Here is an 18154-nt window from a genome sequence, read left to right as displayed (position 1 = left end):
AAAGAGGCAATGGAGAAGCAAGTATGAACATTTCTCATTGGTTCAGATCTGATATGGAAATCTTCCACATGTGAGGAATGAAGAAGGTGATCGAAGCTGAGGCTGGAGCACAAACTGGAATTTTTAGTTGTAGGAACCGGAAAGCTGTTACACATTTTAAAACATGTTCAGAACTTCCACATCTGGTCAATTTTATAAAAACAGACAGTAGACACAAAGAGATATGACAGGAGGACGGCTAACTCACAGGAAGAAACATGCTAACAGACAGAAAAGAAATCTCCTGACTTGCTCAAGCTCACTTACTGAAGAATGTGTGTGTTTATGCTCGTCTGTTCTTCTGTATCAGGACTCTTCTTAGTGACCTTCATGGTTATAATCTCCTACGGAGACACGCTGTCTGATCACACAGTCTGTTATCGTCTGATGAATAATAAGCTAATGAACTCAGCTTATAAATATAAATAAGAGACAGTATGTGTGAAGCAGTAAACGTATTTTTTTTCCCTCTTTGTGTATTTCTTCAGAGAATCCAGACAGGAGGAAACATGTCACGGAGATGTTTAGCTGTAGAGAAGGGAAAACCCTTGGCTGCTTTTTTTCCACACATTAACGTTAGCTGCTTTTCCCACGACGGCAGCTGATCGATTTACCGTCGATCGTGAGACACCCTCGTCCCTGGCGCATGAGTCAGAGCCAGTAAAAATCCGCGGCGTCTCTGCATCCTCTGCTGCGAGCCCGCGGTCGGATCTGTCGTGCAGGATCTGTGGTGGGAGCAGACCGCCGCCACTTCCTCACGCTCATGCTCCTGTTCCCGCCTGTGGATTCCTGCACCGCAGATTCTAGGCCTGGCGCTTCCTCCAGCTGAAAACCGTCTGAGTTTATGAGGAAAATCCCCAGTTTATAATATAACATGATGAGGACAGAGAAAGACTGAGAGACTGACAGACAGAGAGAGAGAGAGAGAGAGAGAGAGAGAAAGAGAGAGGGAGAGATGAGCTGGTGTAACTGATCCTTAAGTAAACACATTTTAAAATGTGTGGAGAAAAAAAAAACGGAGCCGACGCGACCCAAAGACAGGCCGCGGATTAAGTGGAACAAGCAAACAAACAGCGAAATGAAAGTATCGGTTTGCACACGCTGTCCACTAGTGTTTTCTCTCCAGGACTCACGCCAGACCAAAGCCTGCGCTCATGCCGTAGTAAACCGCTCGCCGACCACATGCTGGAATCTCCAACCTCAACTCCTTCTGCAAGTCTGATCCACTCTGTGAACTCGCACAAGCACGTTTTAACGTTAAGGAGACACGTTTTCTTACCTGTCCCCCGTGCCTCGTTGTCATGACACTCCACCGACAGCTGGGAGAGGCTGAGGAAGTGAGGATGAAGAAGCTCTTGAGAAGACGCCATCATCACTTCACAGAATCGACAGCGTAAAGAAGACGGTTGGACCTCACAGCCATCAGCCGGAGTTCTGCACTCTGACTGGTGATCGGTTTAATAGGTTTATATCGATGCACATGCTGTGATACCTTATCGTTTCTATAGCAACCAGGAGAGGAGTCTCTAGTGTCAGCATTTGATATAGAGCTGGAACTGTAAGAACTTCAGGCCAGAGGAGTTACAACATTAAATGGAGCCATAAACAGATAGAAGATTAACCTGTAAAGGTTTAATGAGTATTAAAAGGAGGGCAGGTTAGAGTGGTGTAAGGAGAATAAAACACACTGTTAGAGGAATATCAGCTCAGGCTGGAGTCACTACACACCAGGCTGTGACTGAGAGCTTCAGTGTTTTACTCACACACTTTATTGTACAGCTTCATCTGAGTCACGCTTTAAACTGAGCAGTGAAGTGACGTGACGCGTCCTCCTGCAGGCCAAATCAAACTAATCAGCGTGTTTGGTGGTCTCTCTGTCTGTCTCTCTCTTTGTCTCTGTCTTTCTCTCTGTCTGTCTCTCTCTCTCTATCTCACTCTCTGTCTCTCTCTCTATCTGTCTCTCTTGCTCTCTGTCCGTCTCTCTCTCTGTCTGTCTCAGACTATTTTCTCTTCTCTCTCACTCTTGCTCTAAATGTCATTCTCTCTCTCTCTCTCTCTCACACACCATTTCCTCTTCTTCTCTCTCTCTCGCTGAATGTCATTCTCTCTCTACTTCCCTCTCTCTCTCTCCCTCTCTCTCTCAGTATGGTGAACAGATGTTTTCTCTCTCAGTGCCAGCAGGATGTTGTAATGACAGGTTTCCTCCTCACGTTCTCCGTGTTGTTTACAGAGGCTTCACTCCGCTGTTTCCCGCTCCGCCATGGGGAAATGTTTTGACGTGGGTCATACCAAAAAATCAAAAACGGGTCAAGAAGGTTGTTGGGTGTGTTCTGGCCTCCTGATCTCATGGCTTTCCTCAGATCCACTCCAGACGTCAATAGTTCCAGCTGAGGAGAGGCTCAGACGACCGTTTTCCCCATTCTTCTTATTATTATAATAATAATAATAATAATAATAATAATAATAATAATAATAATAATATGAGGTCTATATAAGATGAAGATTAGAGTCTCCTCTGAGTGGAAAGCCTGCTGGTTTTGCTCTGAAACCTTTTTTTGAGCTCATCTTCTCCAGTCAGAGATCTTTATAACACTCGATGATACCGACAACTCAGAGGTCTGTTACGATCAGCTACACGGCACAACAGACGGCGTACGGCGAATAAACCGTTTTCGTATTTATTTAAAAAGAAACACCCTTTATTGTCGTGACACACATACATATGTACAGTACAGTGAGATGCTTTACATCCAGGAAATTGCCATGGTAACCTGATCTCATACATATTTATTAATCTAGAGGAGTAACACGGGTCTGGATGGATTTCGATCAAACCCAAACAAACACACGACGGAATATAAAAGACAACATCGTAAACTCCGCCCCTTAACCGCAACCTTCGATACAAGCAGAATTGTGCAAATAAAGTCGTCTAGTGAAACCTGATATCTGATAACATGAGCGTATGTTTATGCAAATCACGACGATTCGTTCAAAACGCTCTGATTGGCTGTTGAATTTTAGCAGCTGACTGAGAGGGAATCGAACATGACAGACTCGCTCGTGGGACCGAACACCAGCGACACTTCATCTGCCCCTCAGCCCCGATCCCTAGATGCTCCAGGTCCTTATTCCTCATTGTTGTAGTGTTTAATATACCTGTGTCAGGTGTGTCAGTGTCTCTCTCCTGTTTTACAATAACTACACACACACACACACACACACACACACACACACTCACACACAGAGTGAAGAGTTTATGCATGCTGTGTGTTACTGTACTGGTCACACTTTGTGCAGGAGAATAAATAAATATATATATATTAATATGTCATACACAATGAATTAGCTGTGTGTGTGTGTGAGGGGGGGGGGGGGGGAGTTATGCAGGCTATCTCTCTTTATACAGAATCCAGTCTGTGGGGACACATCTGTCCGTCTCACTGCTCAAAGCTGATGTACTGTGCTCACATGGGTTACTGATGATGATGGTGATGATGATGGTGGTGGTGTTGAAGGTCAGAGCAGCTTCCTGATCCTGCGTGTGTGTGCGCTGATGGTCGCTGTGCCGCGGTCACTAGAGGACACCAGCACGTCTAGGGCTTCGTCCTGACGCTGCAGCTCACTGTCTGCCTCCAGAGCCAGAGACTTCAACTGCAGCAGCATCTACACACACATCACATACACAGATCACACACATTACACACACATAACACACACACACACACATACACAAACACATCACATAATACACACACATACACACACATCACACACATCACATAATACACACACATACACACACATCACACACACACACACAAACACATCACATCACACACACATACACATTACACACACATAACACATACACACATACACATCACATCACACACACATATCACACACACATACACATTACACACACATACATACACAAACACATCACATCACACCACACACATACACCACACACAAACATACCACACACGGTCACACCAACATCACACACACACACATCACACACATAACACACACACATATACACACACACACACACATCACATCACACACATAACACACACACACATATACACACACACACATCACATCACACACATAACACACACACACACATATACACACACACACACGCACATCACACACACACACACACACACACACACACACACACACATAGCACATACACCACACACAAACATCACACACACAAACACACACACACACACACAGATCACACACATTACACACACATCACACACATTTGTCTGTGTTATGTAGCACCCTGATCCTGGAGAAACGTTGTGTCATGTCACTGTGTACTGTAACAGTTATATATGGTTGTAATGACAATAAAAGCTTCTTCACTTGACTTAATCTTTCTTTTTCTCACTTGCACCAACGTTGCATTTTTTCTTTCTTTCTTTTTTCTTTCTTACATTCTCTTTACTTCTTTCTTTCTTCTGTACATTTTCCTTTCGTTCTGCTGCTTGTTTTCTTTCTCCATCGTTCTTTTCTTTCTTCCACTCGCAAACCTTTTCTTTTTCTTCCTCTCATTCCTTTTCTGGAACTGTCCTTACTCTCTTATTTTACTTTCTTCTAGATTCCTGTTTCCTTTCTTTTTCCATTTTCTTCGTCTCTCTTTATTTCCCTCCTTCATCCCATACGCTGCGCCCCTTTTCCCTCTCTTTGTGGTTTGCTTCACTTTCTTCCCTCCTTTTTTTTTTAAAAATTTCTCTTTCTTGATGTTTTTCGTTGTTTCATCCTTTGTTTTGAGTAGATTTGTACTTTTACTGTTAAAAGAAAGAGTGATGAACCTGTTTGAGCTCCTGCGCCTCCTCCTGGCTCACGGCGTTCTGCTGAACATGGAGCTGCACTGGAGTCAGATCTCCTGCAGGAAGCTGTACAGGAACATCTGAGTCTGAACTCGCTCCTACACACACACACACACACACACACACACACACACACACACACAGAGAGAGAGAGAGAGAGAGTGTGAGAGTAAAGCAGAACCCCTGCAGTGTGTGTGGTCCTGAGATGTGAGATTTGTCATAGAAACACTGTTTAGAAATCAGGAGCGTTGCTGCCACCCTGTGGCCAAATTGTGAACATCAGACTAAAAGACTCCAGATTTCATTTAATGCGTTAATTTCCTTTGACACTCGAGGAGCCATCACTATAGAGAGGTTCACTGCCCAGTGACATACAGGACTGAAGAGTCAATATGGTGTGAGATTATTATTAACACGATATATGGGACTGTTTCCTTATAAGGAATTGATGACCTGAAATCCAGATACAGTTAAAAGACAACAGCATAATAATGTACAAGCTAAACATGTCTAACCTCTGACTAGGGTTTTCGTACCTGCACCCCAGAACGACAAACTTCCTGGTGTGATGTCATCACTAGGCGTGGCCTGGAACCCTGAGTAATCCCTGGCAAACTCCACCTTCTGCTTGTACTGCACTTCGAGGACACACAGCACTTCTGCCATCTTGGCCGAGAGCAGCCTGAAACACACATCTGGTTTTCCGATGTGGCGCTGTCGTACGCTGATGTCACAAACGCCGTGCACACGGATCTCATCCACTTCTTGTTTGTGGAAGCGATGAACCAGCCGGCCGCTAACCTCGCGCACCTCCAGGGAGGAGACCAGCAACACCAGAGCACCGGAATTTACATTGGAGGCATTGATGTCACCACCACGGTAAAACACAACCGGCACACTCAGGATCTCTTTAGAAGATCTAGTGGCACCTTCAGCGGGCGAAGCTTTATCTTCAGCTTTACCCAGCTCTGGTTGGCATTTCTTGTTCCAGGGAAACTTACCGAATGGCCACCATGCGGGAGACTCCAGCTCCGACAGCAACCTGAATACACACAGATCATTAAACATCAAAAGAACCCTTGAGGAACCTTTTTTATTTACAAAGAATCCATCTTGAAGACTAACAAGCTGTTATTAAAACAGGAACCAGACTCATCTCTCTGTACTTTTATACTAATCAGGCACAGCTGTGGGTGGAGCTTGGAGTAGCTAACAGTGCTGATTGTTTGATTTGCTGTTACCTGTCGGCCACACCCAGGTCAGTCTCCATCTTGTCGAGCTGGTGAATCATGTGGTGGAACTGTTCTCCCTGCTGACTCAGCACCTGGCCGGTGTGTGTGAGTGCGTGTTGGGAGTTGCTCACCATGCTGATGAGTCTCTGGCCACGACTGAGTGGAGTGTGTGTGGAGTGTGTGTGCAGGGCGAGCGTCTCTTTCCAGAAGTGCTGCAGGACGTGGAACACGGCTCCGGCGCTCGGCTTTAATGATGAGAACCAGTGCTTTTGGCCCTCTCGCTCCTGCAGGGTGACGGCACTGAAGATGAAGCAGGACGACTCGGTGTTGATGTGGGTGACACGGGACAGAGGGAGCAGGAGAACTGCGCTGCTGTCTCCGCCTGACGACGGATTGAAGCGGACGGCACTTGAGGTCAGAGTCAGACGACCACTTACCCAGCGCTTATCACCGTTAACGTAGTACGAACATGGCCAGCTGTGGACCGGAGCATCCATCACGCCGGAAACACTGGGAACACTCCAGAATAACAGGAATACTCCGGAATAACAGGAATACTCCGGAATAGCTCGAATACTCCGGAATAACAGGAATACTCCGGAATAGCTCGAAAACTCCGGAATAGCTCGAATACTCCGGAATAACAGGAATACTCCGGAATAATAGGATCAAAAGGAACAGTCAGACCACTTCCTGGAAGAACCACACACACACACACACACACACACACACACACACACACACTTCAATTTGCGTCTCCAGAAACGTGTCTCAAAAACCCTAAAACAAAAAGATCCCCATTGGTAAAGTGTTCTGAGTAAAGTGAACCCCTAAACAGTGCTGGCTCAACTGGTTAAGGCTCTGGGTGAAGGATCGGGGTTCAAGCCCCCGCACAGCCAAGCTGCCACTGCTGGGCCCTTGAGCAAGGCCCTCAACCCCGCTCCAGGGGTGCTGTATCATAGCTGCCCCTGCACTTTGACCCCAACCTCCTCAGTTGTGGTATGTGTAGAAAAGAATTCCACTGTGCTGTAATGTACATGTGGCGATAATAAAGGCTTCTGTGCCACGTTCTATCCTATTCTATTCTAAACTGCGCTAGAACCAGTAATTGTACAAAGAATCTTTCAGAACACCAGACAATAAAGAGCTTTGTTCTCAAAAATTATACCACCAAGTTTTGGGCCATGTTTAACAGAATATTAAAAGAATATTTTTGTCTCCATACTGGTTCTTCAGCTTGTGCCTGGAGTAACCTACAGCACAGGGATTCCATTTCAGAAAGGTTCCCTAGTAGAACCTATTATAAGGACTGCCCAAATAAAAGGTTCTCTCTGGGACCCCTCAAAAAGGTATGGGGTTCTTCAGCTGGTGTGTCTTGGGGAACCCTTACTACTAATGTCTAGAACCAACCACAGAAAGGTTCCTGTATAGAAAAAGTAGAACCTTCGAGGACACCTAGAATCTCTCTGAGACGTCATAAAGGGTTCCAATCAGAACCTCTGCAGTGATGCAGATCGTTTCTGCTATAGTGGGTTTGGTTTAGAAGGTTGATGAAGGAAATTGATGTCCGTCAACAACAGAGTGTCTCAGTATATACCATGTGACAGCTAATGTGGGTGGAGCTTAGCGTTTCTGCAGTGGTGTAGTCTAGTTTTTTGTAGTGAGTAGACTGTGATTTTTTTCCCCACCTGCCAGCCTCATGGCACGGTGGCTTAGTGGTTAGCATGTTCGCCTCACACCTCCAGGGTCGGGGGTTCGATTCCCGCCTCCGCCTTGTGTGTGTAGAGTTTGCATGTTCTCCCCATGCCTCGGGGGTTTCCTCCGGGTACTCCGGTTTCCTCCCCCGGTCCAAAGACATGCATGATAGGTTGATTGGCATCTCTGGAAAATTGTCCGTAGTGTGTGTGTGTGAGTGAATGAGAGTGTGTGTGTGCCCTGCGATGGGTTGGCACTCCGTCCAGGGTGTATCCTGCCTCGATGCCCGATGACGCCTGAGATAGGCACAGGCTCCCTGTGACCCGAGAAGTTCGGATAAGCGGTAGAAAATGAATGAGTGAGTGAGTGAGTAGCTCTTAAAGGTATAGTTCACCCAAAAATGAAAATCAGACAGTTGACAGCACCCATTGACTTTCACAGTAGGAAAAAAGTATAGACTATGAAACTGTCTGATTACCAACATTTTTCAAAATATCATCTATTGTGTTAAACAGAAGAAAGAAACTCATACAGTTTTGGAACAAATTGAGGGTGAAGAAATCTCTCTCATAATTTTCATTTTTGGGTGAACTTTATACCTTTAAGAGCTACATTTAGCTTTAAATGTTACAGTATATGAATATGGGACCTGGAGCACAGGTTTTATCAGCTGTCAATTTTCAATGTACATTTAAGAGTGAACAATAAACATTTGTTCAGTTTTATCACCAACACTCTTTCATTGCAGAATATTATGAACTGAATGAACTGATAGTTTATAAAGCTTTCCAAATACATTTGTGCTTGTGCTGTGGGTGAAATGTCACCCGAAGCTGCTGTAGCTTTAGGCGCAGGCTTCCGAAAACACTCAGAGTGCAGTTTGGGTCTGCTTTCGTTTCAGATCTTCTTTTACATTAGTTAGTTAATTTCAAATTTGCACCAAAAAACACCACCAAGCAACTGATTTTCCTCCTCGGTAGGTGACGTCAGATCAGGTCACAGGCCACGGAAGCCCCAATGGTCCAAAAACGTCAGTGATTCGCAATCGCAACCACAGTCTGCGTTCGCAACACAGTGCGGGGTGAATTTATGACTGAAAGTTCTGTCACAAAACGATATTGTTACGTATCCTCACGCTTTTTAAGTGGGTATACGGAAATCCTTGGCCTTTCCTAGTGGGTATACGGCGTATACCTGCGTATCACATAGACTACACCAGTGCGTTTCTGATCATATGAGTAGACTAGTGATGCTTTCATGGCCGCAGTTTAAGAGAAGGCTTGATCTGGGTGTAAATGTTGTAGACATTAAAGGGGCAGTAAGTAAGTACGGTTAAGTACAGGTTTGATATTATATGTTTTCTTTTCCCTCGAGTCCAGCGATTCTCTTCCGGATTCTATTTATGTACACGAGAGAGAGAGAGAGAGAGAGAGAGAGAGAGAGAGAGAGAGAGAGAGAGAGAGAGAGAGTCTACATCAGCCCTTTAAATAAACAAAGCCCCTGAAGAGAGGAAGAAGAGAAATGTAGAATAATTAGTGTAATAGGTGAGAGGACCTTTCAGACTGCTGACACTGACACACAGCACCAGACTGATGACGATGATGATGATGATGATGATGATGATGATTAAGGACCTAAAACAAACACCGGACACAAGTCATGAGTCCTTCAGCTGATGTGTTCTACATTTATAATTCTGTATACAAACATAGAGTAAAGCTTGTGTCTTTAGCACCATGTCCTGATTTAATCATGTTTTATACACAGACTTTAATCTGTCTCTCTCTCTCTCTCTCTCTCTCTGTCTGTATCTCTCTCTCTCTCTGTCTGTCTGTCTCTCTCTCTCTCTGTATCTCTCTCTGTATCTCTCTCTGTCTCTCTCTCTCTGTCTCTCTCTTTCTATCTCTCTGTATCTCTCTCTATCTCTCTCTCTCTCTCTCTGTGTCTCTCTCTTTTTGTACTGTATCTCTCTCTCTCTCTCTCTCTCTCTCTCTCTCTGTGTCTGTCTCTCTCTCTCTGCATCTCTCTCTCTCTGTATCTCTCTTTCTACCTGTCTGTCTCTCTCTCTCTTTCTTTCTCTGTATCTCTCTGTCTAGCTCTCTCTCTGTCTCTCTCTCTTTCTCTCTCTGTACTGTATCTCTCTCTCTCTCTCTGTCTGTCTGTCTCTCTCTCTCTCTGTCTGTACTGTATCTCTCCCTCTGTCTCTCTGTCTCTCTCTCCCTTTGTGTCCCCCCTCTCTCTCAACATCCATCTATAACCATGATAAACACAGCCAGTCAGTATATATACTGTATATATAATTTACTCACGGTTGTGACGCCTTAGTCCCAGTCGGACTGCTTGTGTGTGAATTATGACATCTTTAAACTCCACACAAACACAAACACGGAAACGGAAACGCTTCCTTGAACATCGTAAATAAAACATTAGATCATGTAAGGACCTTTCTTAGTTTCCTCCTGCTTTAAATTCCCACAGTAGAAACCTTTGACTAAATACTGTTTATTTCGGGTTAGTTACGTGGAGCTTTAAAAATGATTGTTTACATTGAGGGCGCCGGTACACCGCCCTGGAAACGAGCACCAGGACAAATAGTTCCGCATAAATGAAATAAACATCTGTGTTTAGAGACATAATTTATACGACGGTACTATGTATTTATATTAGACTGGTATATATAGTAACAATAAAGCTAAATTTTATATTTATGTCTCTTTTACAAATCGCTCCATGTTTATTTGTGTGTAAATTTGTTGTACGTCGTTGATTTTCTTCCCCCATAGCGCACAGTACATGATTAGATGAAACTAAGGTAGAAAAGTCGGATTATTTTCACTTTAACACAGTAAAGGTAGATTTTAAACTGTTTTATTGTTATTTTGTGAGTTGTACATCGGTGTTAAAGCTGATATTCAACACAAAAAGCAAAAAGATTAGCTGCTGTAATGGTGTAAACATGAGTTGGTTTGATATACAGACGCTGGGGGTGTTATAGAGGTTATAACTGAGTAATAATAGGGTTATAATCACTTTAGTGCCATGCCATGGACAGAGAGACGTTAGGTGCATGCAGCAGCCTGATTAAGGTGGGCCGTCAGCCATGTAGTGAGCTGCAGCCATCACACTTTCTGCACTACATCCAGACAGAAATCCCCTACAGCCAGTTCTTCAGCAGATACCTTCTGCCCAACCGGCCATGTATGTTCTCGTCCTACTTCACCCAGAACTGGAGCAGCAGGAGCCGCTGGGTCGGACACGACGGCAAGCCTGACTTCCACACGCTCCTGCAGGAGTTTGGTGAGTGGTTAGTATTGTACTGTGTGGGTGTGTGTGTCAGAGGAAAAACACACCCGTCTAACACTGTTGTACTGTGTTCACAGATGACACACTGGTACCGGTGGCAGACTGCAACACCAAAGAGTACAACTCCAACCCCAAACACACCATGAGCTTCAGAGATTTCCTCTCCTACTGGAGAGACTACATCCAAAATGGACATTCTTCACCTAAAGGTTGTCTTTACCTAAAGGACTGGCACATGCACAGGTACACACACACAATGTGAGCCAGCACATACACACACAGCTCCGAGTGGACGTTAATGAGAATCTGTGCAAATGAGAGCGAATGATTGCGTGTGGTCTGAAGGGTAGAGAACGAGAATGAGACATTAATATATGGGAGTGTCCATGTTGCCATATAGGGAAATGTGGGCGTGTCATCACAGCCATATACGGTACTGGTGGGTGTGCTGTGACTTTGACTGTATATATATATATATATATTTGTTGAAATGTGGGTGTGGCACTGAGGCATTGTATGATGAAATATGAGTGGGTGTGTCTTCAACTGTGCCCTCATGTTAAACTCTCGTGTTTATTGCAGGATGTTTCCAGAGCACCACACCTACACCACGCCCATCTACTTCTCCTCTGATTGGCTGAACGAATACTGGGACACGCTGGATGCAGATGACTATCGCTTCGTCTACATGGGACCTAAAGGATCCTGGTAAGAGTTAAACATCATGATCACGTCGTCATCACACAAACATAAGCAGCATATCGTTAATAACAATAATGTCACCTTCAGTGTCCTTAATAACAATCACGTTAATGACATCACTGATATCATTGGTATCTTTGACTCCCAGATTTATCATTAAAAAAAAAAAGAATAAATAATAATTGTAGTAATTTTCCACAGGACGCCGTTCCATGCCGACGTGTTCCGTTCCTATAGCTGGTCAGCGAACATCTGCGGCCGCAAGAAATGGCTGCTGTATCCACCAGGGCAGGAGGAGTTCCTGAGAGACTGCTGTGGAAACCTGGCCTTCGATGTCACATCCCCTGCCCTGCAGGATCAGCGTCATTTCCCACGATTCAGTGAGGCATGTCGCCCCCTGGAGGTGATTCAGGAGGCTGGCGAGATCCTGTTCGTCCCCAGCGGCTGGCATCATCAAGTCTACAACCTGGTGAGGTCCCGCTGGGGTTCCAGACCGATACTATTCACCTCTAAGACTTTTAGCCACTTCAATTCATTTATATCATTTAATTAATGAATTGAAATTGTATATAGAAATATAATACACACAAGAATTTATTAATTTTCAGTAAATAAACTGAATAATTACAGCAAATATTTGTATTTGTGTGTATGTGTGTGTTTGTGTGTTAGGAGGACACAATCTCCATTAACCATAACTGGCTGAATGGCTGTAATGTGGATGTAGTGTGGGACTTCCTGCAGGGGGAGCTGTCATCTATACAGAAGGAGATCCACGAGTGGAGGGACACCATGGATTCCTGGGACCATCACTGTCAGGTAACAATGAGCACAGTTACGATACGATACACAATCATCATCATCATGTAACAGTGTGGACAGTTATGATACACAATCATCACCATCATCATGTAACAGTGAAGACAGTTATGATACACAATCATCACCATCATCATCATCATCATCATGTAACAGTGAGGACAGTTATGATACGATACACAATCATCATCATCATCATCATCATCATGTAACAGTGAGGACAGATACGATACACAATCATCATCATCATGTAACAGTGAGGACAGATACGATACACAATCATCATCATCATGTAACAGTGAGGACAGATATGATACACAATCATCATCATCATGTAACAGTGAGGACAGTTACGATACACAATCATCATCATCATCATCATGTAACAGTGAGGACAGATACGATACACAATCATCATCATCATGTAACAGTGAGGACAGATATGATACACAATCATCATCATCATGTAACAGTGAGGACAGTTACGATACACAATCATCATCATCATCATCATGTAACAGTGAGGACAGTTACGATACGATACACAATCATCATCATCAGTTAACAGTGAGGACAGTTACGATACACAAATCATCATCATCATCATCATCATCATGTAACAGTGAGGACAGTTACGATACACAAATCATCATCATCATCATCATGTAACAGTGAGGACAGTTACGATACGATACACAATCATCATCATCATGTAACAATGAGCACAGTTACGATACGATACACAATCATCATCATCATCATCATCATGTAACAGTGAGGACAGTTACGATACACAATCATCATGTAACAGTGAGGACATGGATGACATCACTTCAGACAGTTCTGTGTTATTAATAGACGATCATTTTAACGCTGTTCTCGTGTCCCAGGTGATGATGAAGTCATGTACAGGGATTGACTACGCTGAATTCGTCACCTTCCTCAAAACCATCGCTAATCACCGTATCTCCTTCTTGTCCTCTCGTCATGAAAACACGTTGTCAGAGACACTTAGTGCTCTTGGGCCTCACCATGTGACCTTTGACCTTCAGAGGGTGGCTCACGTCTTAGAGAACATGCTCAGCAACGAGGATTTTAAGCGAGTGTTGGCGTCGGCTCCGGGGATTAACCTGGAGGAGCTGCTGCAGGAGATCAGAGACACCATCAGCAAATACAACACTGCATACTGAACACTGAGCATCCTCATGCTGTAGGTTACTGGAGTGGAGGAACATCCTAAACATCTGAGTTTCAGTGTTACTATGGAAACATTAGTGACTCCTGAGTTCCTGCTAAAGTAACGAATAAACGCTATTTATAATAACAAACAAACTGTGTTTAGAAATGAGTCTCGCTCAAGAGCACAACAAACTTACTTTAATATAGAAACTTTAATATTCAACACGTAATAAACTTCACACTTAAAGTATCAGCACCTGAGTAGCACAAACGTTTCAGTGAGAAAATAAAGTCCAGCTATGTTAGTCATCTCTAACATCTAATAATGTGTCATATTTCACCATCATTTAGCCGAACTGTGGGTTTGTTTCGTTATAATCAACGTGAACAGGAAGCCTCAGCCGCAGATGACGTCACTCGTTTTATTGGGATAAACAGATTTAACATTAGGACATCGAACAGGACATTCAGAAGTGATCTGATGTATTTACTCATCTGTAGTGTGGAGGTGTTAATGATGGTGTTAATATGTTCTAGATCCTTCTGAGAGTCACAAGAGCGAACCCAATTCCTTGTGTGTGTCAACACACAGCCAATAAACCTGATTCTGATTCTGATCCGGTCCTGAACCTGACATCAGGTTCTAATTCTAAACTTTGTTGTTTTTTTTTTTTAATATGTGCTGCTTTTAATCTGTGTCCAGCTCTAACTAAACCCAGTCTAGTCACAGAACTGACAGAGGACGTTTCTGATATTTAAACCTGGTACTAAACGTGTATCTGATCCATAACCGGGTCTGATCTGTTCCCAACAGTCCGGTTGTCAGTCCAGCATCATCAAATTTAGAAAATTAGAAATAGAAAATGTTATTTTTAGCACCATAATAGAATCTGTTCAGCGGCTCGTCTGTTATCTTCGTGGCTATTCATGTTGACTGCATTAATGTTTACAGTTTGTCCTTCATGTCCTTGGGCCACCAGTCTGGCACTGACGCTGTGACTGTTACTCCTTCCCCCTGAGTGGATGACACCGTGAGCTTCTCTTTGGCGTGACTGAGCCGAACGAGGCCCAGCCCGAGCTCCCCGACCCCAGACCTTAGTTTCCCTGCCACTTTCCCCTGTGATGCCTCAATTGCGCCCCCCATCGGCAGGTTCTCCACAGGTACAGAGAGGCTGAGAGGCATGAGGCGTTTACGGACCACGCCCGTGTAGTGTGTGCGAGCCGTGAGCTCCTGTCCGATGTAGCAGCCTTTAGAGAAGCTAATCCCATTCAGAAAGACAAGGTTGGACTCCAGAGGCAGAGCTTCACCTGGAGGGAGGTCCTGTACACCCTCGGGCACACCTGCAAACATCAGCACACATCTTTACGACACCTTAACACTCAGAAGGTCATAACACACCACGCTGGTCACATGCTATCACAAATCACTCGGCGGTCATTACATATGTTACATTTCTACACTGTTATTCTCATTATACATTAACACACAGGGTGTACCGATCTTGTAGCGATGGCGATGATAGTCCTCAGTGTTGCCATGGTTACACGCAGTGATTATTTCTGAGGGTTTCTCCTGGTTCCTGGTTATCAGTCTCCAGCCCATCAGAGAGGTTCTGGGATCTTGGACCATTGCAACCACCCCATCTTTCTTCCTCAGCTCGGGCTCAGGTTCTGGTTGTGACCCCTCAGCATGGTGTGTGTTCAGTCCCAATAACGCCCACAGCGACAGATCCGGACACACCTCCACCGACACTTTACGGCGGATCTTGTACATCTTCAGGTGGCGTGTGATGGAGTTTACCACAGAGCTGTCGCACTCGAGGAGGACACAGCTCAGGCCATAGCTGCTGTCCTTCAGACTAATGAGCAAACATGATTTACACAATTAGTCCGTCACACTAAACCACTTTTACTACTAATTAGTAAGATTCGAGGATCGAGGACAAAACACGGCAAGCGTATGAGGTACACGGGGAAGCGTATTAGATATTACCCCACCGCTCTGTCAGCTCACACACAGGGGTGTTTACAGCACATACTCCACATAAAGACATTTAAACAACAGGAAGTTAAGCTGGAACTTTCCTTCAGGACAGAAATGACTTTCTCAGTAACATGACGAACTGAAATTTATTTTTCTCTCATTAACCTGAGACAGAATAAAGAGAGACCGAGGCATTTACAGCCGCTATAACATCGTGAGTGACAACAGGAACTGTACAGATGAAGGGATGCAATTAAAAACAGATAACAAAAGTATGACGCCTGTTCTGGTGTTAATAAAAATGTAACCGCTGTGGTATAAAAAGAACAAAACACACTTCATACATCTATCAAACTGTTTACATGCTGTCTTACACACATGCTCTTTGTACATACTGTCTCACATTTCGGCCGTTTGCTGTTTCGCACAATACTTTACATTATCACATGTAACTGCTGCTGCTATAATACTGCGTTCGTTCCAGTATTTCTGCACATACAGTATTTACATTGGCACTGTTTTTGTGTATTGTCTTGTATTTTTTGTTTGCACTGTCTTTTTGTCCCGTACTGTCCTGCACTGTCTTGTTTGTCTTGTCCTGCACTGTCTTCAACAGGTTACACAGATACACGTTATGTATCTAGGACACATAACTAAGTCCTTATAGACGAAACGTTGTGTCATGTCACTGTGTACTGTAACAGCTATATATGGTTGTAATGACAATAAAAGCTACTCGACTTGACTTGATAAAGGAAAACAAACCAGTCCTGTATACACTGTAGTGCGGTTGCAGAAATGTTCCCCTCATTATGGTTAAACTGAGCAGGATGAGCTTATTATCTTCATTATCTCTCCTCTTCACCCTCGCTTACTTCGCTGGTTTATTCAGATTAGGAAAAGTGTGTGTGTAAGTGTGTGAGTAAGTGTGTGTGTGTGGTGTGTGTGTGAGCAAGTGAGTGTGTGTGGAGTGTGTGTGTGTGAGTTTTGTGTGTGTGTGTGAGTGTGTGTGAGTGTGTGTGTGTGCGTGTGTGTGTGTGTGTTGTGTGTGTGAGTAAGTGTGTGTTGTGTGTGTGTGAGCAAGTAAGTGTGCATGGAGTGTTTGTGTGTGTGTGTAAGTGTGTGAGTAAGTGTGTGTGTGTGTGTAAGTGTGTGTGTGTGAGCATGTAAGTGTGTGTGGAGTGTGTGTGTGTGTGTGTGTGTGAGTAAGTGTGTGTGTGAGTAAGTGTGTGAGTGAGTATGAGTAAGTGTGTGTGTGTGTGTGTGTGTGAGTAAGTGTGTGTGTGAGTATGAGTAAGTGTGTGTGTGTGTGTGTGTATGTGTGTGTGTGAGTAAGTGTGTGTGTGAGTATGAGTAAGTGTGTGTGTGTGTGTGTGATAAAACAGGGGTAAAAGTTTGGATCTCATCACCACAGCATTTTTTTCTGTATTAAAGAACATCATACTTTTTATCCGTTTCTAATTACTTCTGTAGTGTAAACAAGGCAGAGCTTTTTCTTTACCCACCTTACAGAAGCTATAAACAATCACCCCCCCCCCCTCTCTAAGCGTGTCATGTTACTGAGAAACTTCTCTGTCCCTCTGACAGTTACGAAGCCTCATGAAGTCCTCATACCTGTGAAGGAGCTGTAACTACAGAACAAGGAAGCAGTGGAACAAGTTACTGATTCTAAACCATCAGCTGTTAGTGTAGCTCTCACCTGTAGAGCATGACGTCATACAGGGTTCTCCCCTGCACGCTGAGCAGGTGTGTGTACAGAGCAGTGTGTCCGCTGTCCTCCAGAGCGCTGATATCATTAGTGATGAGACCCTGCAGGTAGGAGTGTGTGTCCTGACCGTGGACTTTGATCAGATCCCTGTGTGTGAGTGTGTGACATGTCCATAACATCTCTCCTGTGCCATAGCGCCTAATAACACTGCTGTGTGCGCGCGCGCTGCGTGACACCCGAAGAACACCGCGCAATAACGTCGCCATGTTCATAAACACCGCTGAGACTGACACGGAAACACACATACACACACTGCGCATGCGCAACACTCCTGATGAGCAGTCATAGATATGTACACTAGATGTCGCCATGGCTACGGCAGTAACATTGGAACGAATGCGTCAATAGAGCCGCCATCTTGGTACAGGGGACCCACACTCCTCTTAATGCATCAGCGTCAATGTAGGCAAAGGGAAATAAAATCACCATAACGATTTATGGTGATATTATTTACACTGATGGTAACCATTTTTTCTCCTGAACCTGTGACTGCTCTTGTAAACTCTTGCCTCGTCTGCTGTACTAAACCGTGTGTCAGTTATGGGCCAAAAAATTAGGTACAGTACAAATAGCATGA

The 18154-nt window shown here is 44.2% G+C and overlaps 3 protein-coding genes and 2 long non-coding RNA genes across 10 annotated transcripts in view; 2 read left to right on the top strand and 3 right to left on the bottom strand.

Annotated features, from left to right (window-relative positions):
* Positions 1–2701: 2701 nt before the first annotated feature.
* LOC125141486 lies at positions 2702–7887 on the bottom strand. The gene is made up of 2 exons (XR_007140875.1): positions 6831–7887; positions 2702–3275 (listed from the first exon to the last, which is right to left on the bottom strand). It is a non-coding gene; the product is annotated as an uncharacterized LOC125141486 (long non-coding RNA).
* snap47 (synaptosome associated protein 47) lies at positions 2702–10404 on the bottom strand. 3 transcript variants are annotated; one of them, XM_027168651.2, is made up of 7 exons: positions 10132–10404; positions 9377–9456; positions 6137–6820; positions 5432–5937; positions 4878–4993; positions 3511–3705; positions 2702–3240 (listed from the first exon to the last, which is right to left on the bottom strand). In XM_027168651.2, the coding sequence occupies exons 3-6, from the start codon at positions 6622–6624 to the stop codon at positions 3559–3561; spliced, it is 1257 nt and encodes a 418-aa protein (XP_027024452.2). In that variant the 5' UTR covers positions 6625–6820; positions 9377–9456; positions 10132–10404; the 3' UTR covers positions 2702–3240; positions 3511–3558. The 3 variants fall into 3 exon arrangements, with proteins under 3 accessions (XP_027024452.2, XP_027024451.2, XP_027024454.2); XM_027168650.2 differs by having other exon boundaries at positions 2702–3705; XM_027168653.2 differs by lacking the exon at positions 9377–9456 and having other exon boundaries at positions 2702–3705.
* Positions 10405–10573: 169 nt separating this feature from the next.
* On the top strand, positions 10574–13970 carry jmjd4 (jumonji domain containing 4). The gene is made up of 6 exons (XM_027168649.2): positions 10574–11119; positions 11203–11368; positions 11708–11833; positions 12029–12296; positions 12500–12646; positions 13537–13970. Exons 1-6 carry the CDS (start codon positions 10867–10869, stop codon positions 13834–13836), a joined length of 1260 nt encoding a protein of 419 aa, XP_027024450.1. The 5' UTR covers positions 10574–10866; the 3' UTR covers positions 13837–13970.
* On the bottom strand, positions 12398–17836 carry iba57 (iron-sulfur cluster assembly factor IBA57). 4 transcript variants are annotated; one of them, XR_007140663.1, is made up of 4 exons: positions 17509–17836; positions 15323–15684; positions 14705–15166; positions 12398–13788 (listed from the first exon to the last, which is right to left on the bottom strand). XR_007140663.1 is itself a non-coding variant. In XM_027168654.2 (3 exons), the coding sequence occupies exons 1-3, from the start codon at positions 17820–17822 to the stop codon at positions 14772–14774; spliced, it is 1071 nt and encodes a 356-aa protein (XP_027024455.2). In that variant the 5' UTR covers positions 17823–17835; the 3' UTR covers positions 14230–14771. The 4 variants fall into 4 exon arrangements, 1 of the variants encoding a protein (XP_027024455.2); XR_007140665.1 differs by having other exon boundaries at positions 12398–13785; XR_007140667.1 differs by having other exon boundaries at positions 12398–12639.
* LOC113657108 overlaps positions 17821–18154 on the top strand; it is a 1208-nt gene continuing 874 nt past the window's right edge. Inside the window, exon 1 of the long non-coding RNA XR_007140889.1 lies at positions 17821–18038. This is a non-coding gene — a long non-coding RNA (uncharacterized LOC113657108). The remainder of the gene's footprint in view (positions 18039–18154) is intronic.

Source organism: Tachysurus fulvidraco, chromosome 1, assembly GCF_022655615.1.
Source record: "Tachysurus fulvidraco isolate hzauxx_2018 chromosome 1, HZAU_PFXX_2.0, whole genome shotgun sequence".
Taxonomy (NCBI): domain Eukaryota; kingdom Metazoa; phylum Chordata; class Actinopteri; order Siluriformes; family Bagridae; genus Tachysurus; species Tachysurus fulvidraco.
This window is presented reverse-complemented; position numbering and strand designations above follow the sequence as displayed.